Here is a 24,419-nt window from a genome sequence, read left to right on the forward strand (position 1 = left end):
GAGCCAGCAGAACGATGTTCTCAAGGACTGTCAGCCTCGAGAAAATCCTGGTAAATGGTGTGCTGGTATTAGGCTTTCAGGTCGCAGCGCACCTATGTGCGCCCTTCTGAAAGCCAAGCTGTAATTACATAGATGATAGATGCATACCAACCTCATGCCCTCCTTTCGGGCCTCCCTCCCTTCATCGACGCAGGAGCTCCGAGCCCTTCCCTGAACGCCCTCACCATCTTATGAGGCTCGTACGAGAGCTGCTTCACAGGTCGCCGATCCAGCACCTCACGCGCCCGATCCGCCACCTCCGACCCCTTCCACGTCAACGCATGCAGCACCCATTCCATCGCTGCCTCCACCCGGTGCTTGAGCTGCTCCGCCTCGCCCGCCGAGCAAAACTGCACCGGCTGCCTCAGACCCAGCCAGACATACGCGCTCAGGATCTTGTGCAGCCGTTCGAGCTGCATGAGCATGCTCTCGGCTGCCGCGCCGCCCTGCTTCCCCCGCTTCATCCGCCGCTCGACGTCCGTGAGCGTGATGAGAAGCCCCGTATCGCGCAGCAGGAGCTGGAGGTCGACGCGCATGTGCTTCTCGCGCAGCATGAGCAGGCGACGGGCGATCGTCGCCTGCTCCGCGTCCCGCCAGCCGATAGGCGCTGCCACGAAGGTCGTGATGTCGACGAGGCGCATCGTGTCGGTGCCCTCCATGTCGATGACATCGGCCATGAGACGGCGGATTTGCTCCTGGTCCGTGTAGCGCAGCCGGGACGGGATGGTGGACGTGTATTGCAGCGCGTCCAGCCAGAGATCGAACTTCGAGCCTCGTGGAAGCGCTGCGCGCACGGCAGAGTAGAGCTCGTTCCGAGCGTTCAGACCAGCACGCTGCAGTGGCTGATTCTCCGCGGCGAGGGCCTGACGGACGTGTTCCATGTCGTCTTCCCTGAGAGTGGTCACATATCCGACGGGCTTGTCGCCACCGTGCAGGCCATAGCGACCTGCACGACCTGCAATCTGCTTCGTTTGCGAGAGGCTGAGCGCGACTTGCTTTCGACCATCGTGCTTCTGGCATGTAGAGAAGACAACACGGCCAATCTTCCTACGTATAATGTCAGCACCAACGTTGATGACCATGTCATGTTGCTCACAGGTTGAGACCCATGCCGATGGCATCACTGCCTACCAAGACGTCGTACCCGCTGTCCGGATCGTTGAACAGAGTAGCCTGTTCACTCCGAACTTCTGGTGGAAGACCACCATAAACAACCGCGCAGCGAAGCCCCGTGGCCTTCTCAATCTCTTCCTTGACTTGGAAGATCTTTTGACGACTGAAGCAGACAACACAATCACCCTTGCGAATCTTGGAGAAGTCGCCCTTCAGGCTCTCCTTCTCGACCTCCAAGGGCGTCAGACGTTCATATCTGTACGCGTGTAAGCAAGTTCCATGTCGAAGGATATAACACGCACCTATTGATGACGAGTTCGTCGCCAGTCTGCGCAATGAGCTCTTGCACGAGAGGGATAGCCGTGTCTTCACCGCAGAGATGGAGCTCCTTCGCCGCCAGTCCCAGCACCGCATTCGTCCACGCACACCCGCGCTGGTCGTCCGCAATCATCTGAATCTCGTCCACAACCGCAACGTCGTATGACGATTGGAAGCTGAGCATCTCAATGGTCACGGACGACAGCCGCGCGTACGGGTCGATGATCTTGTGCTCCTCGCCGGTGACCATGTTGCACTGCCGCGCGTACTGCGGGTTGATGTCCCTCCGCGCCGCGGGGCGCTCGGTGCCGAAGTCGAGGGCCGAGTCCGCGAGCTCCTCGGCGGCGACTTGCCCTGGTCGGCGCGGAGGGGGCTCAAGCATGCCGGCGGGTACGATCTGGCCAAGGTTCAGGCGCTCCCAGATCTCGTACGCGAGGAGGCGGAGGGGACCGGCGTAGATGCCGAGCTTGGCGGCTGCGAGCGCGCGGAGGGCGTTGTGCGTCTTGCCGCTGTTGGTTGGGCCGACGTGCATGATGATCTTGCGCTTGAGGTGGCGCGCGTGGGGGAACTCTTCCCAGATGAAGGGGCGTCTGGTAGCCGCGGTGAGGCGCCGGACCTGCATTATGGCATCTGCGCTGACACCTCCTGCTTCCATAATGGGGGTTGCCTCGGGCTTGGCTGCCCAGCGGAAGAGGGTTTGGGAAAGGACTTCGTCGTTGAGGCTTGCGCGCTCTTGCTTTGGCACAGTGTAGCCGAGGCGGTCAATCCCATATTCTTCGAGGGCAGCTGGGGCCTCAAGTATGTTGCCGTGCAATACCGCATCCTTGTACGTCTCGAGCAGGGCGATGGCATCGTCGTGGGGTATGCCGAATGCGTGTAGTCGCCGTGTAATGATCGGGGAGTCTGCCCAGGACTCAAGGATGCTGGCGAAGTACTTCTTGAGACTTTCCGGACTTGTGTCGACTGGTCTCAAGCCACCATCAGCGGGGTGGGGACTGAGCTTTGGTAGGTGGGAAGTCTTGGACTGCGTTTGGCGCGCTCTCGGTGGGCGCGACCGAGTGTGCGATCGGGGGTCTGACTGCGACCGCGCGACCACGGCAGACGCAGCGAAAGTCCGGCGGCTAGGGCCCGCTACTGGCGAATAGAAGACAGCAGCGAGGCATCGGCGCCGACATCGCGCAAGCATGAGGGGAGGAGCAGAAGGCGCTCGAGAGGTTTTCCGCCGCTGCTCGATCGGCCCGGCCAGCCGCCCGCCCGCCTCTTCCTCCCTCCCACCATGGCCACCGCGCTCCGCACAGCGCTCGTCACCGCAAAGGCCGGCGCCGGCGCGGTCGCGAAGGCGAAGAAAATCAACCCGGACCTCCTGCACAATCGCATACAGGCCTTAGACCGCCTGCGCGCCTCGATATTCCAGACGTCGTACAACCCGACGGGCGTGCGCACGGGTGCGAAGTACCTGCGCAACCGTCTGCGCGGCCCGAGCATGGTCGAGTACTATCCGCCAGAGGTCGACCTGGCGAAGATTGCGCGCGAGTATCCCGAGTTGGAGATTATCAACGAGGCGGAGCAGCAGCGTCTTCAAGACGTGCTCGATCGGAAGACGAGGGGGAAGGGCACGCCGAAGAAGGCGAAGAACAAGGGTAAGCCATCTCGGTATTGCTGTGGAATGATATTCATGTTCTTCTGCTAGGGGAGACCAGGAGGGCGTCGCGCAAACGCTAAACCATTCTACTACCGGTCGCCATGCTCTATCTTACACCCTTGCCGAGACGTCTCTCGCGCACATACTGTATACATGCCCTGGGCAGCTCACTCACCTCACCCATCCTTGGCTGAACCGGCGTAAGCCTGATTGCGGACACCAGGTCTGGGTATGGATGCCTCGTCCTAATGGTCGTGACATCCAGCAACGGAGTGGTGGTACGTGACTCGTAGGCGTCCTTCCCATTCCAATTGGTCGCGCTACTGAGATGAATGAGTGCAGAGGGACGCACCACAGTTCACTTTGCTGGTTACGTCTTTTTCCAAGTTCTTGTCGTTATTCTTCAACTTCGTCGCGAGCCTGTCTTTATCCTGCCTAATCGTGACCGCCGGTCCCCACTCTTCTTTTCGACAGTGGGCCCGAGGCATCCAGTCGAAGTGTCAGAATGATTGAACCCAACTACTTGCTTTTGCACACCACCCTTAGGGTATGCGGGTATGCATGAACGCATACGTTCGCGTGTGCAGGCTCTTTTGGGCTCTGCTGCCAATGTGCTCGCATGCAGGTGATCTCAATAATGCCGTTCACTGTCTTGCACTTTACGCTGTACGTTTGCACCCTGTTCGAAGAATGCGTAAGGTATGAACAATGCGCAGGTGTTGCAGGTCCAATGATGCCTGCCGGTGCGCGGATGTTATGCGGCTGTAGACGGGTGTGACGTTGTCAACGGTGACCATGTCGCCAAGACAAACTGCGCTCAAAGAGAATTCGAGGAGAATAGGCTGGTTTTGGGAGCTGTACCAGAGGAGGTTACCCTGTAATGTAGCGGTGACTTTGTATGGGCGACTGAATGGCTTTTGTTGACGAAGATGGCCAGCACAATGGAGTCCAAATGGAGCACGTTGTTTCGAGCCGCTGGGGCGCCGCGCGCGTCACTCCAATACCGTCATCATCATCATAGCCGGAGCCGCTGCGAGGTCTAAGCTGCCGACAGCGTTGTTCTTGTGCCGCAGTTGTCTCCTGGTCCGCCGTTGCCCTCTACACTCTTGTCTCTTCCCACCACGTTCCCCCGCCTCCCGAACTCTCGCAACCCTCTCAAGCGCCTCTACCAAACGTCAGTCTCCACCCCACGCAGCAGAATTGCTCCCTGCTGCGCGCCCCAGGGCGTTCTCTTATGAATTTCCTTGCAGTCACTATTTCAACATCGTTACCCGCGCCAGCCCTCGACTTGTGTCGTACAGCATACCTTCTTCACCCGGTGCGCGCCTCCTTTCCGCCACTCCGGCGCGCCTCGTCCCTTCTGACCGTCATGCGCCACAGATCAGACGCGATTCGCCAGCTCCCAATGCCGCCGCGTATGCAACAGAATGCGAAGTCGAAGGAGGTCCGCGACGTGGAGCTGGACACCGGAGGGGTGCGCGTCTATTGTCCCGACGCGCGATGGTCACGATCTGACTGACTCGTCCTTGTCAGGGCCTGAATGTGCGGCCGACGAACTACCCGACGTTCAGCATCGGCATCGCGAATGAGAAGGGTGGCCGGAAGACGATGGAGGACGCGCACTCCTTTGTCGCCGACTTTGACAATATTCGCGGACAGGGCTCCTTTGCGGTCTTCGATGGACACGCTGGCAAGCAGGCCGCGGAGTGGTGCGGGGATAACTACCATCAGGTGCGTTCATAGCCCATACCCGGTCATGATTGGGACTGACGCGTCGCGGTAGTATCTGCTCAACGCGCTGCACCACATGCCGGACCAACCCATACCAGATGTCCTCAATCAGACCTTCCACGACGTAGACGAACAGCTTACAAAGCTCACGGACGAGTCAGAAGGCAAGAACCACTCCGGATGCACTGCCGTCACCGCATTCCTGCGGCTCGAAGACGCTGAGGGCAAGCAGTCCTTCCTCGAGCACTGCCCATCGCAGCCGCAATCCCCCTCGCCACCCGTACCGGACACGGACTCGCCGCCGTCTACCAGGAGCGAAGGCGAGCTCGATGACGCGAGTCTACATGACAGCGGCAGCGAGAGCCCGACAATCACCGTATCGAGCGAGGACCTCGGTCCAAGCCCGAAGGTCGCCAAGAAGAAGAAAAAGGGCAGCGCGAGCCGGATCCGGAGCGCGCTCAAGTCGATTGGCGGCGGCGCGTCGAAGGCGATCAAGTCGTCCCCGGCAATATCGAGGAAAGCGTCGTTCGAGAAGCCGAAGCCGGCGCGCCTCCCGCCACCCGATGTGAGGCGAGTGCTGTATAGCGCGAATGTTGGCGACGCGCGCGGTGTTCTGTGTCGTGGAGAGCGCGCGGTGCGCCTGACGTACGACCACAAGGGTTCGGATAGGATGGAGGCACAACGTATCATGGATGCCGGTGGCTTCGTCATGAGCGGCCGCGTGAACGGCGTGCTCGCTGTGACGAGAAGTCTGGGCGATTCCTCGATGAAGGACTTCGTTGTTGGCGCGCCCTATACCACCGAGACTGAGTTGTCTGAAGAAGACCAGTTCTTGATCATGGCTTGCGATGGGGTGAGTGTTCTTGTACCCTTGAAGACCAGTGTGCTGACAGACTTGTTCAGCTCTGGGATGTTGTATCCGATCAGCTGGCGGTCGACCTCGTCCTGGGCAAAGTCGCAGAAGAAGGCGACCAGAAACCGCGTTCAGACCCCATAGACGCCCAGGAGGCGGCAGAGAAGCTCGTCAAGTACGCGCTTCGGAATCACACTCTGGACAATATCACTGTGGTCGTTATCGTCTTCAAGAAGCCTGCGGCTCCTCCAGTTCCAGCCTCAGCATAGGATTCGCAGGAACCATAATGCGAAGGATGCAACCATAATGTGGATCGGGGGGATAATAAGATACGGACGTGCTCTACTGTACGACTGGGTACTAATTACATAGTGCGGTGCATCTACGAATATTGCTGTTCTGCTTGACGACAAGGTTTTGTGAATACGATAGATATCTGATACGTGGTGGGAATACAAATGATAGTCTCCGTATCGGGCGATGCCTTTGTTGCCTGTGTATGGTAGCAGTGCACGTGTGATCTGGAAGTACAGATACCATCATGCGCAGCAGCGAGTCGTCTGCGGGCTGCTGCCATTGTTCTCGACTTGTCGAGGACGTCCATCTGCAATCAAGGACTTGCCCGTAAACACCTCTGCTCTCTCCTTAGCCTCGTATCCTGACGGCCTCAAGGATCGCTCAGGACGGGCATCAACAGGCGTCCAATACAAACAGCCAAGTGCACCCGCGCCGAGGATGCAGTCCTCCTGTCTCAGTTCGAGAAAACGCCGGTGCCACGAGGCAGCGTCGAGACTGGATCGCTGGGACGGAGCGAATGGATGATGTCAACGACGTCGCGGGTGTAGAGCGCGCGCGCGTTCGCACGTTGTCCTCGACGCCCATTTTCTTTTCTTCTTGACGCCCTCGCCGATCTCGACGCTCGTGCTTCTTGAGTAATATACCCCATGCATGCCAATCCCCCGTATCCGGGGCCCACCCCGCAGTACGGCCAAGCGTACGGCCAGCCCAACTACGCGCCGCCCAATGGCTACGGGCAGCCCGCGTATGGGCAACAGCCGGCCTACGGGCAGCCCGCCTACGGCGACTTCAAGTCGCCGTATGAAGGAGAGCGCTTCAAGCCCAAGAAGACCGTTAATGACATCTTTTTCCTGATCTTCTTCATCGCCCAGGTGCGTGTTATGTGCGCTATCTTGGACGGGAGCTTATGGGACGCGTCCAGCTGCTGGGTTTTGCGGCCCTGTCTGGGCTGGCGATCAATTCATGGATCAAGGAGGGAGGACTCGGTGGCGGGCTGGGAAGCAATACATCGGGATCCTCTGTTACGTTGAATGAGTGCGTTCTCGTCGGTCTGCTTGGGTGGTGCAGCGTGTACTGACAGCGGCCATCGCCAGACACACGCTCTATCTGCTTCTCTTCGTGACGGCGGCGGCGCTGGTCCTCTCGACAGCCTATCTTCTTCTCGTGCGCATGTTCACGAGGATGATCATGCACATTACGCTCATCCTGTCCATTGCGCTCAACATGTCAGCCAGCAGCCCTCTTCGTTTTTACGCGTACCCGGACTGATGTGCTTCTAGCGGCGTGGCAGTCTATTACTGGATCACCAAGTATTACTGTAAGCTCGAGGGATCATTGCACTGTTCCGGCGCCGAGCTGATCATTGCTCCCTTGACCAGCTGGGGCTATCATTTTCACGATCATCGCGGTCCTGTCCCTTCTCGCATACGCTGGTTTCAAATCGCGCATACCGCTTGCATCGCTGCTCTTGCAGGTTGTAATGGACGTCGCGAAGCATCACAAGAGCGTCTATGTGGTCGCATTCATATCACTCTTCCTCCAGGCGGCTCTTGCTGTGTGAGTCCGGGACCCTTGCGCCCCCGGTTCCCAGGCTGACGATTATCATTCTTCTTTTCCCGACGGTCATTAGGTGGTATACCTTCACTGTGTTGGCCACGTAAGTTCATTTTCGCTTGTGGCTTCCTCGAAGGCTGAGAATTTCAATGAAGATACGCAAAATGGACGCCAGGAAGCAGCGGTATGTATCGCCCTACTCGTCTTGACGGGATCCCGGCTCAATTAGATCGTCCCAGCCTGTGCGACGACCTCGTGCTCGTCCGGAAAAGTCGCAGGGCTCATCTTCTTCGAGACCTTCTCGTTTCTCTGGACCTCGCAGGTCATCGGCAATGTCGCATTGGCGACAGTGGCAGGCGGACCGTTCGGGTGCTGGTACTACTTTGGTCCACGGCAGCAAGGCGATATGGTCAGTCTGCCAGCATCGCGCTTCTGCTCAGCTATCTCACTACAAATTTACACAGCCCGCCCATCCCACTCGTTCGGCATTTGTACGCGCGTCGACGACTTCGCTGGGCTCCATCGCCTTTGGGTCCTTGATCGTCACGCTCTTGGAAATTCTTAGGATGATCCTGAATGCGCTACGCAACAACGCAGCTCAGGATGGTAGCCGTAAGTGGGTCGTTGACAAGCCATTACCGCACGACTTAGGCTGTCCCTAGCGGTTGAGGCGTGTCTCTATTGCTGTGCTGCTTGCTTCGTGGGATGCATCGAGGGCATGGTGGAATACTTCAACAGGTACGCTTACTAGAGTAATTCACTGTTTTCGAATCTATGCTAATTTCTTTCCGCTAGATATGCGTACATCGAGATCGCGTTATACGGCAAGGGGTATTTACCTGCCGCGAAGGATACCTGGAGGCTGTTCAAGGACAGAGGTGAGCACTGATGCAGACGAACGATCGCCCTCTAACGGCTTCTCCAGGCATCGACGCCTTGATTAATGACTCCCTGGTCGGCATGAGTAAGTCGATCCCAACGAACCATCGGCTTTGGGCTGACAAAGGTTACGCGAAGCGCTCAATTGGGGCGCCTACGCCGTGGGGATGTTGTGCTCCCTCTTCGCATATCTCTACCTCAGGTGTGAGTGGCGCTTGACAGTCGCGTGTCCTTCAATGGTCCTAACCGCTTGCGCGCAGTCACTCATCCGTCGTACAATACCGATGGGCAGTACACGGCGCCTGTCCTTCTCTTCGCGTTCTTGATAGGTCTTCAGTGTTGTAAGTCACGCCTCCTATGTCTTCGTCGCCGGAGTTTTCCTAACTCCTGCCACAGCTTTGACACTCTCATCTGCCATCGAAGCAGGAGTATCTACCATGTGAGTGCCTTCATTCTTGCGATGTTCGTATGCATGGCTAATTAGCTCGCAGCTTTGTGGGTCTCGGGGAGGACCCGCAGGTGCTGGCGACGAGGGCTCCCGAACTTTTTGCTGTGAGTAAAGATCTTGACACTGTCGGGCGGCAATGAATGCTGACATACGCCTGCCTGGTCTAGTTGATCGCGTCCAGATACCCACAGGTTGTTCGCGGGGTGCCGAACGTCTAGGACAAGCTATACCAACTGTTATACCAATGCGTCTACGATACGATACGAGCAATACACGATCTTCGTCCAGGGTGACCCTGTGGCCAATGGAGGACTGAAGTGGACCCTCGGAACCGTCGCCTCCACGGAGGGTTGCCTGACCTGGGTGTGGCGCTGTGGGTGCGACATGGGGGATCAGACTTGGTCGACGTTGGGCGTCATCGCGTCACGCGGCGACAACCGCCTCCGCGACAAGCCCTTCTGAAGGTTGGTGTATGCATGTCCTACCTATAAACTCATTCTTCATAGATGCACGGTACTGCCTTGAAACACAACTCTATTGTTCACCTCGACGTTCGGGAGAACAAGATATCGAAAATCTTGGGTATGTCGGGTGGAAATAGTGACGTGACCTCACCGCTCATGTTCTCGCAGAGGCGAGGATCTGACATATCTCGAGCCCTTGCGATTACTCCCGTCGTTCGGCTGCTCATGTCGGCGCCGAGGTCCTGCTAAAGGGCTGCGTTGCGTTCGGACTGCGGCAAGTGGAGATCGATCCTCCTCCTCAAGGTTAGCTCGTGAACCAGCCCGAAGTTCATTGAATTGTCCACGTAGCACGTTGCAGTGGACACTGACCGAAGCAAGCGGTGCCGAAAATTAGTCTGCCTTGGAGGAAGAAGGCGGACTGGGGGCCAATACGCTCAAGCTCAAGTCGGTACCGGTGCGCAGAAGTCGAGGCGCTCGAGATTCCTCGTGCTCTCGACGGCGCTGCCTATCGACCACGACCTGGGGCGCGCCTCCCACCTTCCCACTGTCCCCGCCTCGAGGTTTGCTTTGTCCGGCTCGCATGACAATTATGGGCACGGTGTAAGGATCTCTGCGGAGCGTTGTGATACGCCCCCAGACGTAACCTGTTTTTGGACCTCACCGAGCGGCTTACCGCGATATGACGTTCCGTCTGGTAGGGAGGAGCGGGAGAGGGTGGGCGCATTTTCTGTCCAAAATCCAATATTTCCAGGCGCATTTCCGCAGAGCGTCCGAGGGGGCATTCTTCGCCAACAAGGCGGGGATTTCCATTGTTCGATTGGAAGCCCAGCTGACTTTTACCCGGGCACCTTCGGCAACCTGGTAAGTAGAGCGTGGTGCGTAAGGCGGGAGCTCACGATGTGCCATAGATGATAGCCTTAGCAAAATCTGAGGTGTGCTTGCTCGGCCCCGATTTTTCGTAGTCTGCGCAGCTCGGAGTGGTACGTGATCACGACGCTTGCAAACCGTTAGATCATAGTCTTATTGTCGCCAGGTCGTAGCACGCTGCAATGAACGTGTTCCCCTCGGGAGCGGGCCTGGTCGCTCAAGGCAGTGTCCTCATTAATCGCTTGCAGGCCCGGTGCGACCGGTGTTGCACAGCGCGACATGGGCGTGGCGATGAATAGATTGACAACAGTGAGCATGCAGATTCACACGCGATCCGTCGGGGATCTTACCTCCAAAGGGATGAACAAATGTTGTGATCGGCGCATAGGCGGCACCAAACCTTGTATCCACGTTGGCGCAGCTGCGTCCCACGGCCATCGCGGCATCGGCATAGTTTGACCTCCAGAGCGTCGTGTGTACGGTCTTGTACGGCTGATCTGCACTACAGATGGCACCCAGCCACGGTGGGCGCCCCAAGGAAGCGGACAGGTAACGCTATGTTCTCCATCAACGCCGTGCCAGATCGGGCCTATAGATCGGGGCTATTGTGGCTTGGCTCACACATCAAAAGTTCATCTCCGAGATATCGAGCCGAGCCAACGTCCAATTTCAACGGCATGCTAATTGCAGACCCTGTGAACGAGAGGTCAAAAACATCAGTGGATATAAAGGCAAGTACCTGATCATCGTTCCCTCCAATCCCCCCCCCACCATGGACCGCGCCCTTTTAGAGCCACCTATGTCGGAGTCCTCCTCGTCCTCGAGCTCCGCCGGAGTTTCTCCCTCCCCTCCTCCAGACTCGGAGAACAAGGAGGTCTTCGAGTCCATCTACAAGGGCCGTAAGAGCTGGAAGACGACCAAAAATGGAGAGATGGTATGGCCGCCGAACCTTGAGGCTGCTCTCATAGAAGGTGCGTATACAGACTACAGGAGATGGCGCGCGTCTGATTGTGTACCTCTTCGCCGTAGGTCTTGAGCTATATGTGCCAGACGACTCAAGAGAGACGCGCCTGCTGGGCCGCTTTCCTATGCGAAATCGCTTCATTTCCGACCACATCTTCAAGAAGGTGCGACCTTCTTTCTTCGCTCACTGGCTTTACTTATATGAGCCACGTAGACTGGGCAACGACGCACACCCAAGCAAGTGGGGAGTAGACTGCAGCAGCTGCGAGATACGTGCGCGGGGAAAAAGCGTGCGTCCCCCGGTTCTATTGTCCGCCCCACACTGACAGTCAATGAAATAGTCCAGGGTCTACTCGCGCCTTGCAAGCCCCCACCAAGACCGCGCCCGAGGACGCGAGCCGTCGACTCCTTCTACACCAACGGTTTCCGCAGTGACTCAGGCAGCCCGCCTTGCAGCGACGCGTCTTCGCCGCCCGTAACGCCCACGGACGGCGCGTTCGCTGATCATCAGCGCCTTGGAGGCGCGGCGCCCGTGATATACATCGACGTCCTCCCGAAGGGTTCTTTTTCACCTTATGACGTCGCCGGCGGCGGCGCACCCCCACCATGCAACTGCTGCTCTACCTCGCCCTGCACCAACACGTTCGGTCCTCGACACTCCCCGCGTCCTATACAATGGATCGACCCGACTATCACCTTTGTATCTCCTCGCATTATAGGTAAGTCATCATCCCGACACTTCGCCCCGAGGTCACGTTCTCACGTCGCCCGATACAGCTGCCGAATCTCGATACATCGTCCGGCACCATGGACGTACGATATTCGTCGAGTCGGCTTCGCTCACCCTCAAGGACCTTCCGGAAGACCAAAATGATTCCGGCGGCTTCCTTTACAGCACGCCTTTCGTGCCCGGATTCTGGTCAACTATCGTGCAAGCTCCAGGTAGGCGATTCATTTTACCCCGCGTCGACGTGCTCATCCGCTCCCGCAGACCCTCGCGAGTATAGCGTCACTCATCAAGTGCTCGAGGACGTCGACGACGACGGCGCGCTGCCGCTCTTATTCCACTCAATGTATCGCTTCCGCTACCCCATCGAGGAGCACCTCGCGGGCGCGTACTCGCAGCAAGAGTCGTGGTCCGCCCCGAAACCGACGATGGAAGACATGAACCCACACATCGACCCCTCAGCCATGTTGCCGATGGACAGCGCCCCCACCTCCACCTTCTTCACCGGACTTAATCCGTACAGCAACGCGGTGGGCGGCGAAGCGTACAGCTGGTCATCTCATCCGTCATCTGCACCCGAAGTGCCCATGTTCTACGCTGGTGGCGGCGGCTTCGACATGCAGGCTTCGGCGACTGCGCATTTGAACGATCCATCCCGATATGTGAGTATCCGTTATTCGTTAATTAAGAAGCGCCAGTCGTCTGATGATGCAACAGGGCATATAGCTCCCGTTCTTTCGGACCTGATCTGGTATCACTCAGGCGAGTGGCCCATCCTCTTCCCGGCGCTCTGCGAACTTGCTTTCCCTGCATGATGAGACTGTACTGCATATACCAACTACCCTGCACTTTATCTCATTTCTTGATTAATGAACTCCTTTGGAACATGTGCCTGTATGTACCGACTTCCAACACTTCATCTACTGTTGCACGCCACCCTGAGCGCCGTATTTACTCTTACTGTATTCACTATTCAGTGCCGTCCTTGACTTAATCAGATACCCCAAGGACGGTGAACCAAAGTTGCATGCGAATAGAACCGAAGCGAAGACAAATAAATGCATTTCCAGAACGAGAAGTACAAAGGGAGGGTCGTAAGTGAGAGAGGTCGTTAGACAATCGTAAAGTTGGAAGAATGCCCGGTGAACGAGGAGATGGCGCCGCTCCCAGCAGCTTTAGCGTCGCCGAAGTAAGCAATACGATAAGTGCCGGCTGTGAGCGAAGTTCAATCAAGCAGCATGGGAGAAGAGGTCGGTAGAATTTACCTGCCGTGCCGTCCTCGATAGTCCTGCATCCACGGATCAGCAAAGCTCTGTGGAAAGGTAGTCGAGAAGGCGTACCATGATATGTTGACACTACTGGTCCCCAGGATCTGCGATGCACATAATTGAAGTGATGAATTCTGAACGACATGCCGAGACTCACAGTGCTCGTCCGAACCCATTCGTACTTGGTAGATGGATGGGAGTCCGACCTGACCGCTTTCCACTTGCCACCGTCCGAGTGGTCGACGGAAAGGAAGGTCTGCTCGAGCCGCAAGTTATTCTAAGACGTGTGAGAAGCCAAGTATCGCACGAGCACATCGACTGCGGCTTACTCTGGGATTGGCCCCAACGAACTGCACGGTGACCGTATCGCCCGCTGAATACGAAGAGCCGACGTCCGCCAACACGTCGCCGTATTTGTGACCTATGCCTGGGGAATCGTAAACCACGCCCGTCTGGGAGGCACCCAGTCAATACAAAGTCTTTGCGCCCAAGCCCTGAGGATTGACAAGGTCGTACCTGGAGCGAGATGGCGCTTTTCGTGAGGTCAGAGGGCGCCTCGTCGGTTTCAGGCGTGCCGTTGACATCGTCAGCGAGGTACGGGACCAAGCTTGAGTACTTGTCGATGTAAGCCTCGAGCGTGTCTGAAACATAGAGCATCAGTTCTGCGGCGTCCAGGCAGCGATTGAGACAGACATTGGCCAAAGATAGTCGAGCCGCCTTCGTATCGCTGCACACCATACTCTTCGCGGGTGGTCACATAGTGGGCGTAGGTATTGGCCGGCCCGGCGACGACTACATACGCATCCTCGCCCAGAACACCTGATGCGATGAGCTCCGAGCGAAGGGCCTCCCTTTGACAGCGAAGAAAGGATCATATGTCCATGTTAGATGGACGGCGAGCGAGAAGCACGGCGGCGGAGAACGCAGTTGGAAATTGTGTGAGTTCAGAAGCAGTTGCGGCCGGGGAAGACGCTGACGAACCTAATTCTGCGTCCCGCCATCGTGGTAAGCTCGCCTACGTAACAGAGATTGAGTTCCTCTCGAAGGAGCAAGGAGCAGTAGACTCATCACCTGGCATGATGAGCATCACTGCAAGCAGCGATGGGTGTTAGTGAGGCGAACCTTGTCATCGTTGGTCGAGCCCGCTCACCGAAGTTTCCTACTCGGAGCATTTGAATGTCAACAGTATGCGGGGACCATCTGTAAGGCGTATCGGCGTATCCCTGGAGAAAGGTCAGGCAGACCGCAAAAAGACGCCCAGGCAATTTACATACAGTGTTGAGCAGAATGGGCTTAGGGTACTGGCAATCTATCTGCGCTTGAGAGGGGTACGGCGTGATGGCACCTAAACCAGTGCAAGATGTCTGATTAATTTAGAGCGCCCGAGCAGAACGCTAAACCGCACCTTTGACGAGCTCCCAGAACGGATTCCTGCACACGAGTGAAGAACTGGGTCAAGGACAGTCGGAGACTGATTAGGTTCTGTCTCTTACTGTGGCTCCGAGGAGTTGTCGCCCTGGATGAAGTCTAGCGAACCGTTGGCCGAGGACATCTTCGCATACAGAACTGCGCTCACCGAAGGCACCAGGACCATCGCTGTCAAGTGCTTCAAAAACGGCAACATACCGAAGTGTTCTGCGGACTCACGTCGTTCCACCGGCGAATGCGTACCCTACGAATCATCGTCAGACATGACCGCCTATACGCACAATCACCGTCGGGTCTTACCCATTGCTGGAGGGCACGTCTGCACTTCCGTGCCATTGGGCAATGCAAACGAGTGGTTCGCCCTGTCAAGGATGGTGAGTTCGCTGTATTGGCGCACGAGGCGAAGCCGAGGAGAACACACATGTTCAGGTAAACATGCACACTCCTGACGGCGCCGCTGACTGCCGACCGCGAGCCCTCCATGATCGCGCGCGCGCCGTCGTATTGCTTCTGGCCAATGATGCGGTTCGATTCATAGTCGGAAATGCGGAATCCCGGTCCCCTAGTAAGTGCAATGTTTAGCACCGCATCACACTTGACATGGGGGAAAGCCCAGCCGATCGATGGAATACATACCTGCCGTGGCAATCCTGTACTGTGCCGCCGCAGGTGGAGTGGTCCTCTTCGCATGGCAGACCGTCGTACTCCTTCCCAGGGCTCTCACAGAATGCGCCTTCCCTACGCCCGGTAAGGTCATCCACTAAGCCCATGGGACCTATGTGGCTCAGCCGACTTACGTGTTAGGACTAGTGTCGCCGACGTTGGCTGCGAATACAGAGGTCAACATCGGCTGCGTATCGCGCGGGACTGCCCACGAACGTACCTTGGGTGAAACCTGCCACAAACGTCGCATTGCCCGGCATCGCGCCCGGCTCTACTGCAGCTGTGCGTTTATTAGCATCGAGGAAGATATATCACGATAATATGTACGCGTACCTTCATACAGGTAGGCGGCCATCCCTTTGTTGTCAGTGCTGATCAGAGTGTTATTCTGTAGGACAACATGAGCATGACGCATGCGCCGGGATCCAATGTCACCAACCTCGTATATGCTGGTGCCATGCACCGCGAAGAAGCTCAACAGCCCGCGCGCGTTGCCGTCAGAGTCGTCGAACCGCAGAAGCGACATGTCCTTGTCCTGGTCGTACTCATACCGCGCGCGCTCTTCAGCGGGGTTCGCAAGATACGCAGTCGGGGAGCGGTTGCGGTTCGCGTCCGTGATGGTTGTGTTGCCGACGCTCAGCTTACCCTCCGCGAGGCTTTCGTGCGCGCGCTGTACGGCGAGCACGGTGCCGTCGACGATGGCCTGCGCGGTCTGCTTGACGTAGCCGAGCGCGGTGATCTGGGGGAGCAGGTTCTCGAGGTAGCCGCCGACGCCGGAGTGCTGGTGTGTGCCGACTAGCGCGATGTTCTGGTTCGTGTACACGCCAGGGTACAGTGCCTCCAAACGATTGACGATCTGCCGACGGACGCCCGTGTCGCCCATGGCGATGTCTGGGCGCGTCAGCATGTCGCGTCACGCATATATGCGTGGAAGGGCGCACCAGAGTTGATGAAGAGGATGCGGTCATTCGGGGAGGACGCGTCTGCGACGATGAAGGCACGGCTGCGCTGGCGCATGTGAAGACCTGAGAGAAAGGATGGGCATGATGGTACGCGTCTTTCATGAGGGGGAACTGACCAGTGTCGGTCTGGGCGAGCGAGGCATATCCCTGTGTTGCTCTTCAGCACGTCTACAGCAGAAGTGGCTCATGCCCGCGCACCATCATGTTCGTCTCGACGACCGGACCAGTGATGTCTCCCGTTCCTGCAGACTTCCGGTCAGCCACGGGCACCCTGCTCATCGCACGGCCACGCACCAAGTCCCAGCAAGTATATTCCATCATTATGCTGTCCCAGGACACCAGTGATCGCGCCACCGTTTGGAAACACGTTCAACGACGCGCAGAACGCGGTCAGATACCACACAACGCGTGTCATGGCTGCCGCGAGTACGTCGCCGAGGCCCCACACGTTGCAGGAGGGAAGCAAGAGGGTGGGACTCATGATCTGACCCCGGGCAATGCTATATGACCTGACCGCAAGATGCTGGGCCCTCGACGTCAGCAGATCGCTGGAGTGCCCGTGATAGGGATGATAACCACCTGCTCGACGCGCCTTCTTCGTATCACAATGCGACTGCCCACACGGTGAGAGCGCGACGGATACAGCAGAATCTCACGGTGACTGTATTATATACGGGTTTCTCGGCGGCGGAGCGCCCCGACGGCGATAGACGCCTGACGACAATGTATGTATCTAACGCATTTAGGGAGGACTCGTTTGCATGGCAATGACACGATGAAGCTGAAGGGACTCATGGGGAGGGGTGACAAGGTGCCAGTCTAGTTCAGCGGCAGCAAGAGCAGCTTGACAAGATGTCGGTGGCCGAGGACGCTGGACGACAGACAGTGTAAGGTGATATATGCAAGCAAAAGTGTATTCCTCATTCGACATAGGTAAGTACATGTACATCTGCGGAGGATCGTAAGCACGAAGTTCAGGACGAGCATGAGCGACGAGGGATCAGTTGGCTGTTCTTAGTTTTTTGTGTGGGTAATCCCCATCGGCCGGAGCCTCCAGTAATGGGTGTAGAGGTTTGTCATCAGGAGGTGGTCGAGAAGTATACTCACTGTTGCATACACAATGATTTTCGGTGGACTGCTACGATGTGAATGATGTGGGACGCAAGATGAGGAAATTCTGGGTGAGTATGTCAGTATAAGAAGAGAGCAAAAGACGCGAATGGGGGTCAGAGGTGCAAAATTTGGCTGTATGCTTGACCGATCGTCATGGCCTTTTGGCTAACGACTGGGGCGGCAAAAGGTTCATCTTGGATAGATAAGGAAAAGGTACTCACAGATCAGAAGGGAAGAGTAGAACAGAGCATGCGGACGTTTACAGTATAACTTATGGAGAGGAAGGGGAAAGGGGAGAAAAAGATGAGGAAAGGGACGGGAGATGGGCGAAGACAAGAGGCGCGATCGAGGCGATCGCGCAAAATACCAGGTCATCACGTGGCCGGTCCGTCCAAAGCAAACAAGACCAAAGTTGAACCTCCTTCTGACGGCAATCAGCTCGAAGTACATCCTAGATGTTCTCGCTTTCACTTGGACGCCATCATCCCGTCACAAACTTCTCGCGTGCTTCAGACAATATTATTGCCTGCTCGTCGTGGAACGTGGAATGCGCGTGACGTCGCGCGCGTACACCCAGGGTCATGCGCCCTCTGAATTTCTTGTCCATCACCACATTCTTTCGCCATGACGGCGCGCCTATTGTTGCGCCTCACTCAAGGCGTCGCCTATAGGCCCATGAAAAAGCTGCTACTGTCGGTTCAGCGTCTTGGTAGTATGCAAGCCCGCACTCTGGGCCTTGCAGCATCGTTCATTCGTGGAGGGACATCGAAGGGCGTGTTCCTCCGTAGAAACGATATACCGAGAGATATCTCTGAGTGGAAACCCATCTTACTCGGCATCATGGGCTCGCCAGACCCAGAGTATGGGCGACAGCTGGACGGTATAGGCGGGGGCGTGTCCAGCTTGAGCAAGGTCTGCGTTGTCGGCACGGCTTCTCCCGAGCTGAGGGAGCAAGGCGTCGAGTACGTCTGGTGCACTCGCCCTTGCTTATACTGATGACGCCCCTAGGTAGGCATTCGCGACGACGCCATCGACATCTCGGGCAACTGCGGGAACCTCTCGAGCATGATTGGCGCCTATGCACTCGACGAAGGCCTCGTGGACCGTCGGTCGGGCCTCGACAAGCGAACAGTGCGCTCATTCAACACGAATACGCAGAAGATCATCGACACGACGTTCCCCATGGACGATGACGGGCGACCGCAGCTTGATCTCTTTCAAGCCTCCGTCGCCGGCGTTCCGGGAAAAGCTTCTGAGATTCTGCTGGACTTCCTCAGTCCGGCGGGCGCGCGGACGGGAAAGCTGCTTCCAACCGGGGGCGCCGATCGACCGCGTCTTCGTCGGGACGTCTGCTTTGTCTATGTCCTGCGTCGATGCCACGAATCCGACGGTCTTCGTAGACGCGGACGAGGTCAGCTCCCTATTCCCTCTCGAAGGATATCTTCGCGGAGATAAGAGCGCACTGGACAATGGAAGCCGCGTCTTGGAAGGCCTGCGCCAGGAAGGAGCGCGTAAGATGGGTCTGGATCCCACTGCACAAGCGCAGCCCAAGATAGCCATGCTCAGCCTTCCGGACCCCGAGGACGACGCAGACATCGTAGTGCATGCTCTCTCGATGGGCGTGCTGCACAAGGCTGTGCCCATGGCCCTCGGCCTATGTTTAGGCGTGGCAGCGAACGTCGAAGGCACGATTGCGCATAGGATTGCTCAGCAAGCGCGAGCGGGGGAAAAGAGGGAATTCCAAGACGAAGGATTGGTAAAAATACGGCATCCTGGTGGCACAATGGACGTGGGGGCGGAATTTGCGGAGGATGGGTCCGTCAAGAGTGCGCGTGTGGTCAGGACGGGAAGGATACTGATGAAGGGAATTGTGTTCTACTAAGCATTGACGTGACTTTGGAGGTGAGCCACAGAATGCGCAATCCGTCTTGGCTATCTGCTCACTGTCCCCTATCGTCCAGCTCGCTCGGTCTCGTGAGGATGTTTGCCCTTCGTATTTCTCCTTGTATTGTATCGAGCTATAATGTCGGCACGGAGATGCTGAAAGCCCTGTCGGCTTGATCTGCTGATCAGTTGTACTTCACAGCGAGTTGCGCGCCACAATTGGACAGACGTGCAGAAAGGAGCCAAACAACCCACTTCAAGCGTCTCATTGCTTACTCCGACCGCCAACAGTGCACATCTGTTGCCTCCACCGACGGTTTCCGACTCGGCGTCTTCTTGCGCGTTTAATTTGCCTCCGTCTGCCACTCGAAGCCCGGATCCCGCACCGATTGCCCGATATCCCTCACTCGGGGACTTATCGGGCCTGTCATCAGCCAGTCATCTCACACTCGACGCGCTACTTTATCATGTCGCGATCCTCATCCTACATCCTTGCTCCCTCCCACCATGGTTTATCACATCCTAGTCGGCTCCTACACTGACACCATCGTCACCCTCGCGTTCGACGCCGAGAAGGGCACGCTCGAGCAGATCGGGGCGACGAAGGCGGGGGACAGGCCCTCTTGGCTTGCTTCGTATCCGGGCGATGATACCCTGATCTATGCGGCGTTGGAGGGCGAGGATGGACAGGTTGCGGCGTTTCGGTACGATCGGGAGAAGGCGGAGGGTACTGTTGTGGCGCAGAATTCGACGGGTGGACAAGCACCTTGCGCGCTTTGGGTCACCAAAGACGAGATCTTTGCCTCGAATGTGCGTGCAATCGATCCTTGGCCCAGCCATTGCTCATAGCGCCTCTCAGTATCTGCCAGGCACCCTTGCGGTTCTCCCTATCACGCCTGAACAGCCATACTTCGTCGGGTCCTCGCCTCAAGTCATCCCCTTCGAGGGCGTAGGCCCGAACAAGGAGCGGCAGGAGCAGTCCCACGCGCACTACGCTGTGAAGATACCCACATACAATGAAGTCCTTGTCGCGGATCTGGGCGCCGACAAGATTTGGCGACTGAAGAAGGAGGGCGGGCAGTATGTCGTTCGGGGCGAGATCTCCTTCGCTGCGGGTGCGGGTCCGCGGCATTTCGCTGTGTATGGTATGTATGTGAATGGCGCAAAAACGGGCTGTACTCACGCTTGTCTTCTAGAGGGCATTCTGTACACGATCTGCGAGCTGAGCGACGTCGTAACGGCGCATACCCTTCCCCCACTTCCAAAGGAGGATGAGCTGCTCGACTCGGTGCCACTCGCCTCGCCACCGAACCTGCCCGCCGAGCTCCTCATCCCGACGCCTAACGCAACATTCCCGACGCCGTACATCTACGTCTCCGATCGCAACGACTTTTCACCGGATGGCGACCTGATCTCTATACTCGAGCCCGTTGACCCATCGTCGAAGAAGTTGAAGCTTGTCACGCAGGTGCGGAGTGGGCTCAACCATTTGCGAGGGCTGGTCGTCGGTGGGCCGGACGACAAGTATCTGATTGCGGGTGGTCAGAATGGTGGTGGGGTGAAGATGTTCGAGCGCGTGGACGGCGGGAAGGGGTTGAAGGAGATTGTAGCGAAGGCAGATGTTGAATTGCCTACTCATTTCCTGTGGGTGTAATGCAAATATACTTGTGCGCAATCTTGTTCTTCGAATCTGGAGGTGATTCTTGCTATGGTACTTTCGGTAGGAAAGTGTTGTCACCTCGTTTTGTCCCTTTCCTCTATAAGCATCTCGAACGATGGGGTCGGTCTTCTCAAAAGAATCAAGACCGAAAGCCCATACGCGTCGGCGTGGAAAGGGGGCTCCTCAGCGTCGGCCCAGTGATCTTGTATTATGATACGTGCTTCGGGCGTTTGTCCACTCGCTATGCAGGTCTATGATAGTAGCGCCATGCGGGCGAGGATGAGCGACGAGAATCAGGGTAGGCGGGAGTGAGGGAGGAGGGGCCAGCAGCTACCGGACCAAGATGTATATCCGTTCAATTCCCGGCTGCGCCCACTTTTCTACTTTCTTATGGCCCACAAGACCGTTCCATCGAGTGAAAGGACAGCGGGCGCGACAACAGCGGACTTCGACCATGAGAGCGAACTTTTGACGGGCGTGTATTGGCATGTTGTGGCGTATAGGTGTGGGCGCGTGCGCATGTCGTGACTTGGAGCTTGTTCAGCTTCCGGCGCGCAATGCCGGACCACAATGTTGACAGCGTGTTCGAAGCTCGGTACACACAAATGAGCTGGGCACTCGAGCGCGATAGACTTACTCCTGGTCTTGTACTTACCTGTCAATGGCAGGAGAAGACGCCGGAGCTCGTTAAGCACGACAAGAAAGGCGGCGACTGAGAAAGATGGCAGCTACGTATCGCTAGGGGCTCGTAGACCGTGTTGTACTAATCGTCATCTTCCATCTCTACTCTGGAGTCGCTACTTCTCAGGACCGCAGCACTGCGCTTGATGGATCGACCGTGGTTGGTCGACCCGAACGGCGCAATTACCATCGCTGCTCCAGAACTCTCATCTCGTAACTTCGCCCGCTTCCCTCTCGTTCTCCACCCGCCTCCCTGGCGTAATGCGGCCATCCGCTCCTCGGTCAGCTTGACCCTCGTTTTGTCTGTATGTCGTACACGGATAGGGTAGAAATCACGGTGAGAGCGGGGTCCAGGAGCTTGCTCTCGGCATAGCGGCCATGCGCGCCCGTCTCCGTCGTCCAAGTCGTTCGCTATTCTCCCCAAGTAGTCATGGCATCCAGTGTATAATTCAAACCGCAGTCTGTCCCTGTCTTCTTCATTATGTTGCGGTTTCCAGTGCCTCGGAGAAGTTACGACATAAAATCCCACAATAAAGATGCGCGGCTTCCAGCCCCTACGAAAATTAGGTTAGCGGAGTTTATGAGCGTTCAGGGACTGAGAAAAAGGTTGAAAGAACTTATGTGGCAATCAATGAGAAAAATGACGGCGGCGAAGGAGCTTATGGAGTTTGTTTCCTGCGTGGCCTCAAAATCCCACCGACCCGAGAGATCTGAGCTTATACTCTGAGACGTGCGTACGTTGTGAACGGTGTTCGTTGGCGCCGAGTTGTAGCGATACGTGAGGCTCCATTATAGCGTGGATGCCGCGCAGGAGTTCGTGAACTCCGTGTTGGAGGAAGGACCACAGAGGCTTCGTCTGGATGCCAGCGGCCCGCACGCTGAGGAGGTGGGTCTCGCGACGAGGACCTAAGCAAGTTCTGAATGCGGATAGAAGGTTAAAATATAGCCGCCGGCGAGGACGAGACACATACCAGTAGAGAGCGGAGCGTCATGGGGAGTACCAACATAGTGGGCCAGCGGACTCGAAGGCTCTGAAGCACGCGCGCGGACATCGTATTTGCAACCAAAGAAGGCGATTACACGTACGCCACAGTTCAAAGAGGGCGCCCGTGGGTCTTGAGACGCGTGCGGCCCCAGTGATAACCTCAGATAGCTTCGGAAAGCACACAGTTCCTCCCCGAGTGCGAACGATGGGGCGCCTTTACGGTCCGAAATCCGACTTCGTCAGTTATTGTCGAGTGCTTCTTCATCAAGCCAGGGGCGCCGTTCATATGGACTTGGAGGACCCGAGGGCGGAGCGCAGTTTGCCAAGTTCTCTCCGTGCGACAGAATGTGTCTCGGTGTCGAAAGGGAAGGCGGTCAGACGACATCGACGCGCATCTCGGCCATAAAAGTCATTTGCGACCGTCTCATGCCGGGGTGATGCGACCGAGGAGGTGCAGGTGCAGAGGTGCTGCGGCCCTCGCGCGGAGTCGAAAAGTCTCTATTGAGCTTATTTCGCCAGTCGAGGATGGAGCCCCGCGCGCACGCGAGTTGAGATCAGCTGCGTCGGAGAGCATTGAACGGTCCGAGGGGTCATTTAGACACGAGGGAGAGTGGGAGGAGACGGTAGGGGGCGTTCTATGGCGCGTATGTACGCAGTGGAGACGAGGGTGGCTGCTGACGGGGGAAAGGGCGAGATAGCTCGAGATTTGGCCGACACAATAAGAGAAAACTGTTGTAAACGAGCGAGGGTCTGTAGAATTAGAAGAGACTTCAGATCCCGCGAGGACCCCGGAATATACGCATATAGGCCGTCCAGCGGTGCGGATAAATCGTGGGGCTCCCGGCCGGTAGGCCGGTCCAAAAAACGGTCAAATTGGGGGCCTGAGGGCTCGAAGGCCAGTTCAAAAACGCGGATATATACAGGGGAGACGGGGAGGCCGTTCCGAAAAAGTGGATATCGGGCGCTCGATTCGAACCTCCGACCTACCCTCAAACCAGACGCACGCGATACCGGTACACTAATTGACCACTTTGTTTCGGTGGGCAGTAGCACCCTACACAACCTCTCGTGCCCATTGGCACCTTCTACCATTGGCAGGCTCGATATTCGAAGGACAGCGGTGCGTGGTAGCACCTCGAATGGCTATGGGAGATAATTAACTTTCTCATTCGTACGTCTCAACCTTCTTTCGTTGCAGAGGCTACGCGCAAAGCGCGTATGGACCCTGTGAGAAAAAATCAGATTTTTCCCGATTTTATTGCCATTTTTGAAGGCCATCCCGAGAAAACGGATAAATCCTGGGGGTCCCTGGAGGCCGTTCCGGAAAACGGATAAATCTGGGGGTCGAGGGCCCAAGAAAAAAGCGGATAAATAGGCGCTAGAGCCGGATTTTCCAGGACGGCCTATTACACCCCGCCGCGGAAAAAAATTGCGGGCACGGTCGGGGACCCTTGCCCCGCTTTTCGGGAGAGCTCCTGCCTCAGTAAGTCAAGTGAGCTGGTGGCCTGTTGAGTGTGAGTGCAGTCGCCCTTCGGCTCTCCACCATGCGACGTGAGTTGGACATCGGCGTGACGAGAGCGGCGCCACACGTGACGATCAAAAGTGTCACATGAGTTGTCTCCCACGGTTCGACTTCCATTGTCGGTAGCTGCTATGAGTGGATGTCAGCCATCGTGACCACCCTTATTTGAGAGCACATCTACTCCTTCACAGAATGCCACATTGCATGTGTTTACTAGGTCCTTCGATACTATCTTGCAGGACTCTTTATGTCACCTCATTATATCTCGGTCGGTGTCATGAAGAAATCCTTCCTCACCGATAGCTCCAAGTAGCAGATCTCTTAACCATATCTATGTATTATCAATATGTGTAGTACC

General features: G+C 56.8%; 10 protein-coding genes across 10 annotated transcripts; 6 read left to right on the forward strand and 4 right to left on the reverse strand.

Annotated features, from left to right (window-relative positions):
- Nucleotides 1–152: 152 nt before the first annotated feature.
- On the reverse strand, nucleotides 153–2,125 carry SCHCODRAFT_02510400 (P-loop containing nucleoside triphosphate hydrolase protein; the record flags this gene model as incomplete). Its single annotated transcript, XM_003029833.2, has 3 exons — nucleotides 153–1,086; nucleotides 1,136–1,408; nucleotides 1,455–2,125. 3 exons carry the CDS (start codon nucleotides 2,123–2,125, stop codon nucleotides 153–155), a joined length of 1,878 nt encoding a protein of 625 aa, XP_003029879.1.
- Nucleotides 2,126–2,697: 572 nt separating this feature from the next.
- On the forward strand, nucleotides 2,698–3,650 carry SCHCODRAFT_02550120 (uncharacterized protein). The gene is made up of 2 exons (XM_003029431.3): nucleotides 2,698–3,110; nucleotides 3,161–3,650. Exons 1-2 carry the CDS (start codon nucleotides 2,747–2,749, stop codon nucleotides 3,190–3,192), a joined length of 396 nt encoding a protein of 131 aa, XP_003029477.1. The 5' UTR covers nucleotides 2,698–2,746; the 3' UTR covers nucleotides 3,193–3,650.
- A 452-nt stretch (nucleotides 3,651–4,102) lies between these two features.
- Nucleotides 4,103–6,233, forward strand: SCHCODRAFT_02635343 (protein phosphatase 2C). Its single transcript, XM_050345858.1, has 6 exons — nucleotides 4,103–4,286; nucleotides 4,363–4,430; nucleotides 4,493–4,586; nucleotides 4,646–4,843; nucleotides 4,896–5,696; nucleotides 5,747–6,233. The coding sequence occupies exons 3-6, from the start codon at nucleotides 4,518–4,520 to the stop codon at nucleotides 5,963–5,965; spliced, it is 1,287 nt and encodes a 428-aa protein (XP_050198937.1). The 5' UTR covers nucleotides 4,103–4,286; nucleotides 4,363–4,430; nucleotides 4,493–4,517; the 3' UTR covers nucleotides 5,966–6,233.
- A 235-nt stretch (nucleotides 6,234–6,468) lies between these two features.
- On the forward strand, nucleotides 6,469–9,327 carry SCHCODRAFT_02635346 (DUF580-domain-containing protein). The gene is made up of 17 exons (XM_003029433.2): nucleotides 6,469–6,865; nucleotides 6,916–7,028; nucleotides 7,088–7,219; nucleotides 7,274–7,311; nucleotides 7,373–7,550; nucleotides 7,624–7,650; nucleotides 7,703–7,731; nucleotides 7,787–7,956; nucleotides 8,012–8,159; nucleotides 8,210–8,285; nucleotides 8,343–8,425; nucleotides 8,473–8,511; nucleotides 8,565–8,630; nucleotides 8,687–8,767; nucleotides 8,823–8,865; nucleotides 8,918–8,978; nucleotides 9,042–9,327. Exons 1-17 carry the CDS (start codon nucleotides 6,641–6,643, stop codon nucleotides 9,090–9,092), a joined length of 1,560 nt encoding a protein of 519 aa, XP_003029479.1. The 5' UTR covers nucleotides 6,469–6,640; the 3' UTR covers nucleotides 9,093–9,327.
- A 1,646-nt stretch (nucleotides 9,328–10,973) lies between these two features.
- Nucleotides 10,974–12,970, forward strand: SCHCODRAFT_02635354 (uncharacterized protein). The gene is made up of 7 exons (XM_050345859.1): nucleotides 10,974–11,176; nucleotides 11,235–11,332; nucleotides 11,383–11,458; nucleotides 11,510–11,887; nucleotides 11,946–12,110; nucleotides 12,160–12,557; nucleotides 12,613–12,970. Exons 1-7 carry the CDS (start codon nucleotides 10,978–10,980, stop codon nucleotides 12,619–12,621), a joined length of 1,323 nt encoding a protein of 440 aa, XP_050198938.1. The 5' UTR covers nucleotides 10,974–10,977; the 3' UTR covers nucleotides 12,622–12,970.
- On the reverse strand, nucleotides 12,911–16,855 carry SCHCODRAFT_02635356 (Neutral/alkaline nonlysosomal ceramidase). The gene is made up of 27 exons (XM_050345860.1): nucleotides 16,800–16,855; nucleotides 16,511–16,745; nucleotides 16,415–16,458; nucleotides 16,333–16,363; nucleotides 16,196–16,279; nucleotides 15,694–16,145; nucleotides 15,588–15,642; nucleotides 15,475–15,534; nucleotides 15,389–15,416; nucleotides 15,228–15,329; nucleotides 15,013–15,153; nucleotides 14,892–14,953; nucleotides 14,811–14,835; nucleotides 14,740–14,759; nucleotides 14,657–14,690; nucleotides 14,569–14,594; nucleotides 14,438–14,508; nucleotides 14,314–14,386; nucleotides 14,235–14,252; nucleotides 14,145–14,178; nucleotides 13,857–14,014; nucleotides 13,680–13,804; nucleotides 13,493–13,615; nucleotides 13,321–13,440; nucleotides 13,236–13,267; nucleotides 13,161–13,183; nucleotides 12,911–13,107 (listed from the first exon to the last, which is right to left on the reverse strand). The coding sequence occupies exons 2-27, from the start codon at nucleotides 16,695–16,697 to the stop codon at nucleotides 13,007–13,009; spliced, it is 2,229 nt and encodes a 742-aa protein (XP_050198939.1). The 5' UTR covers nucleotides 16,698–16,745; nucleotides 16,800–16,855; the 3' UTR covers nucleotides 12,911–13,006.
- Nucleotides 16,856–18,043: 1,188 nt separating this feature from the next.
- Nucleotides 18,044–19,211, forward strand: SCHCODRAFT_02691438 (DUF453-domain-containing protein; the record flags this gene model as incomplete). The annotated part of the gene is made up of 3 exons (XM_003029435.1): nucleotides 18,044–18,295; nucleotides 18,338–18,668; nucleotides 18,730–19,211. The coding sequence occupies 3 exons, from the start codon at nucleotides 18,044–18,046 to the stop codon at nucleotides 19,209–19,211; spliced, it is 1,065 nt and encodes a 354-aa protein (XP_003029481.1).
- A 391-nt stretch (nucleotides 19,212–19,602) lies between these two features.
- SCHCODRAFT_02635367 (putative isomerase YbhE) lies at nucleotides 19,603–20,962 on the forward strand. Its single transcript, XM_003029436.2, has 3 exons — nucleotides 19,603–20,023; nucleotides 20,073–20,358; nucleotides 20,410–20,962. The coding sequence occupies exons 1-3, from the start codon at nucleotides 19,721–19,723 to the stop codon at nucleotides 20,865–20,867; spliced, it is 1,047 nt and encodes a 348-aa protein (XP_003029482.1). The 5' UTR covers nucleotides 19,603–19,720; the 3' UTR covers nucleotides 20,868–20,962.
- Nucleotides 20,963–21,567: 605 nt separating this feature from the next.
- Nucleotides 21,568–22,791, reverse strand: SCHCODRAFT_02374776 (uncharacterized protein). Its single transcript, XM_050342508.1, has 3 exons — nucleotides 22,526–22,791; nucleotides 22,293–22,471; nucleotides 21,568–22,108 (listed from the first exon to the last, which is right to left on the reverse strand). Exons 1-3 carry the CDS (start codon nucleotides 22,604–22,606, stop codon nucleotides 21,637–21,639), a joined length of 732 nt encoding a protein of 243 aa, XP_050198940.1. The 5' UTR covers nucleotides 22,607–22,791; the 3' UTR covers nucleotides 21,568–21,636.
- A 547-nt stretch (nucleotides 22,792–23,338) lies between these two features.
- Nucleotides 23,339–23,631, reverse strand: SCHCODRAFT_02635372 (uncharacterized protein; the record flags this gene model as incomplete). The annotated part of the gene is made up of 1 exon (XM_050345861.1): nucleotides 23,339–23,631. A coding segment is annotated over one exon (293 nt), but the record flags the coding sequence as incomplete, so codon positions are not given.
- Nucleotides 23,632–24,419: the final 788 nt, after the last annotated feature.

This window comes from Schizophyllum commune (assembly GCF_000143185.2).
Source record: "Schizophyllum commune H4-8 unplaced genomic scaffold SCHCOscaffold_9, whole genome shotgun sequence".
Taxonomy (NCBI): Eukaryota; Fungi; Basidiomycota; class Agaricomycetes; order Agaricales; family Schizophyllaceae; genus Schizophyllum; species Schizophyllum commune.

What these genes read in the sequence shown, in the direction of transcription:
- SCHCODRAFT_02635346 (XM_003029433.2), top strand. Translation starts at nt 6,641, where the DNA reads ATGCATGCCAATCCCCCGTATCCGGGGCCCACCCCGCAGTACGGCCAA. An exon ending in CTCCAGGCGGCTCTTGCTGT is followed by an intron (nt 7,551 to 7,623) that starts GTGAGTCCGGGA and finishes GACGGTCATTAG; the next exon opens with GTGGTATACCTTCACTGTGT. An exon ending in GGGCTCCCGAACTTTTTGCT is followed by an intron (nt 8,979 to 9,041) that starts GTGAGTAAAGAT and finishes TGCCTGGTCTAG; the next exon opens with TTGATCGCGTCCAGATACCC.
- SCHCODRAFT_02635356 (XM_050345860.1), bottom strand. Translation starts at nt 16,697, where the DNA reads ATGAGTCCCACCCTCTTGCTTCCCTCCTGCAACGTGTGGGGCCTCGGC. An exon ending in ATGGCACCAGCATATACGAG is followed by an intron (nt 15,643 to 15,693) that starts GTTGGTGACATT and finishes GTTGTCCTACAG; the next exon opens with AATAACACTCTGATCAGCAC. An exon ending in AATGGGTTCGGACGAGCACT is followed by an intron (nt 13,268 to 13,320) that starts GTGAGTCTCGGC and finishes TGTGCATCGCAG; the next exon opens with ATCCTGGGGACCAGTAGTGT.
- SCHCODRAFT_02550120 (XM_003029431.3), top strand. Translation starts at nt 2,747, where the DNA reads ATGGCCACCGCGCTCCGCACAGCGCTCGTCACCGCAAAGGCCGGCGCC. An exon ending in GAAGAAGGCGAAGAACAAGG is followed by an intron (nt 3,111 to 3,160) that starts GTAAGCCATCTC and finishes TTCTTCTGCTAG; the next exon opens with GGGAGACCAGGAGGGCGTCG.
- SCHCODRAFT_02635354 (XM_050345859.1), top strand. Translation starts at nt 10,978, where the DNA reads ATGGACCGCGCCCTTTTAGAGCCACCTATGTCGGAGTCCTCCTCGTCC. An exon ending in TACGTGCGCGGGGAAAAAGC is followed by an intron (nt 11,459 to 11,509) that starts GTGCGTCCCCCG and finishes TCAATGAAATAG; the next exon opens with TCCAGGGTCTACTCGCGCCT. An exon ending in AACTATCGTGCAAGCTCCAG is followed by an intron (nt 12,111 to 12,159) that starts GTAGGCGATTCA and finishes CCGCTCCCGCAG; the next exon opens with ACCCTCGCGAGTATAGCGTC.
- SCHCODRAFT_02635343 (XM_050345858.1), top strand. Translation starts at nt 4,518, where the DNA reads ATGCCGCCGCGTATGCAACAGAATGCGAAGTCGAAGGAGGTCCGCGAC. An exon ending in GCGGGGATAACTACCATCAG is followed by an intron (nt 4,844 to 4,895) that starts GTGCGTTCATAG and finishes GCGTCGCGGTAG; the next exon opens with TATCTGCTCAACGCGCTGCA. An exon ending in TGATCATGGCTTGCGATGGG is followed by an intron (nt 5,697 to 5,746) that starts GTGAGTGTTCTT and finishes AGACTTGTTCAG; the next exon opens with CTCTGGGATGTTGTATCCGA.
- SCHCODRAFT_02635367 (XM_003029436.2), top strand. Translation starts at nt 19,721, where the DNA reads ATGGTTTATCACATCCTAGTCGGCTCCTACACTGACACCATCGTCACC. An exon ending in ACGAGATCTTTGCCTCGAAT is followed by an intron (nt 20,024 to 20,072) that starts GTGCGTGCAATC and finishes AGCGCCTCTCAG; the next exon opens with TATCTGCCAGGCACCCTTGC. An exon ending in GCGGCATTTCGCTGTGTATG is followed by an intron (nt 20,359 to 20,409) that starts GTATGTATGTGA and finishes CTTGTCTTCTAG; the next exon opens with AGGGCATTCTGTACACGATC.
- SCHCODRAFT_02374776 (XM_050342508.1), bottom strand. Translation starts at nt 22,606, where the DNA reads ATGTCCGCGCGCGTGCTTCAGAGCCTTCGAGTCCGCTGGCCCACTATG. An exon ending in TGACGCTCCGCTCTCTACTG is followed by an intron (nt 22,472 to 22,525) that starts GTATGTGTCTCG and finishes ATCCGCATTCAG; the next exon opens with AACTTGCTTAGGTCCTCGTC. An exon ending in CAACGAACACCGTTCACAAC is followed by an intron (nt 22,109 to 22,292) that starts GTACGCACGTCT and finishes TAATTTTCGTAG; the next exon opens with GGGCTGGAAGCCGCGCATCT.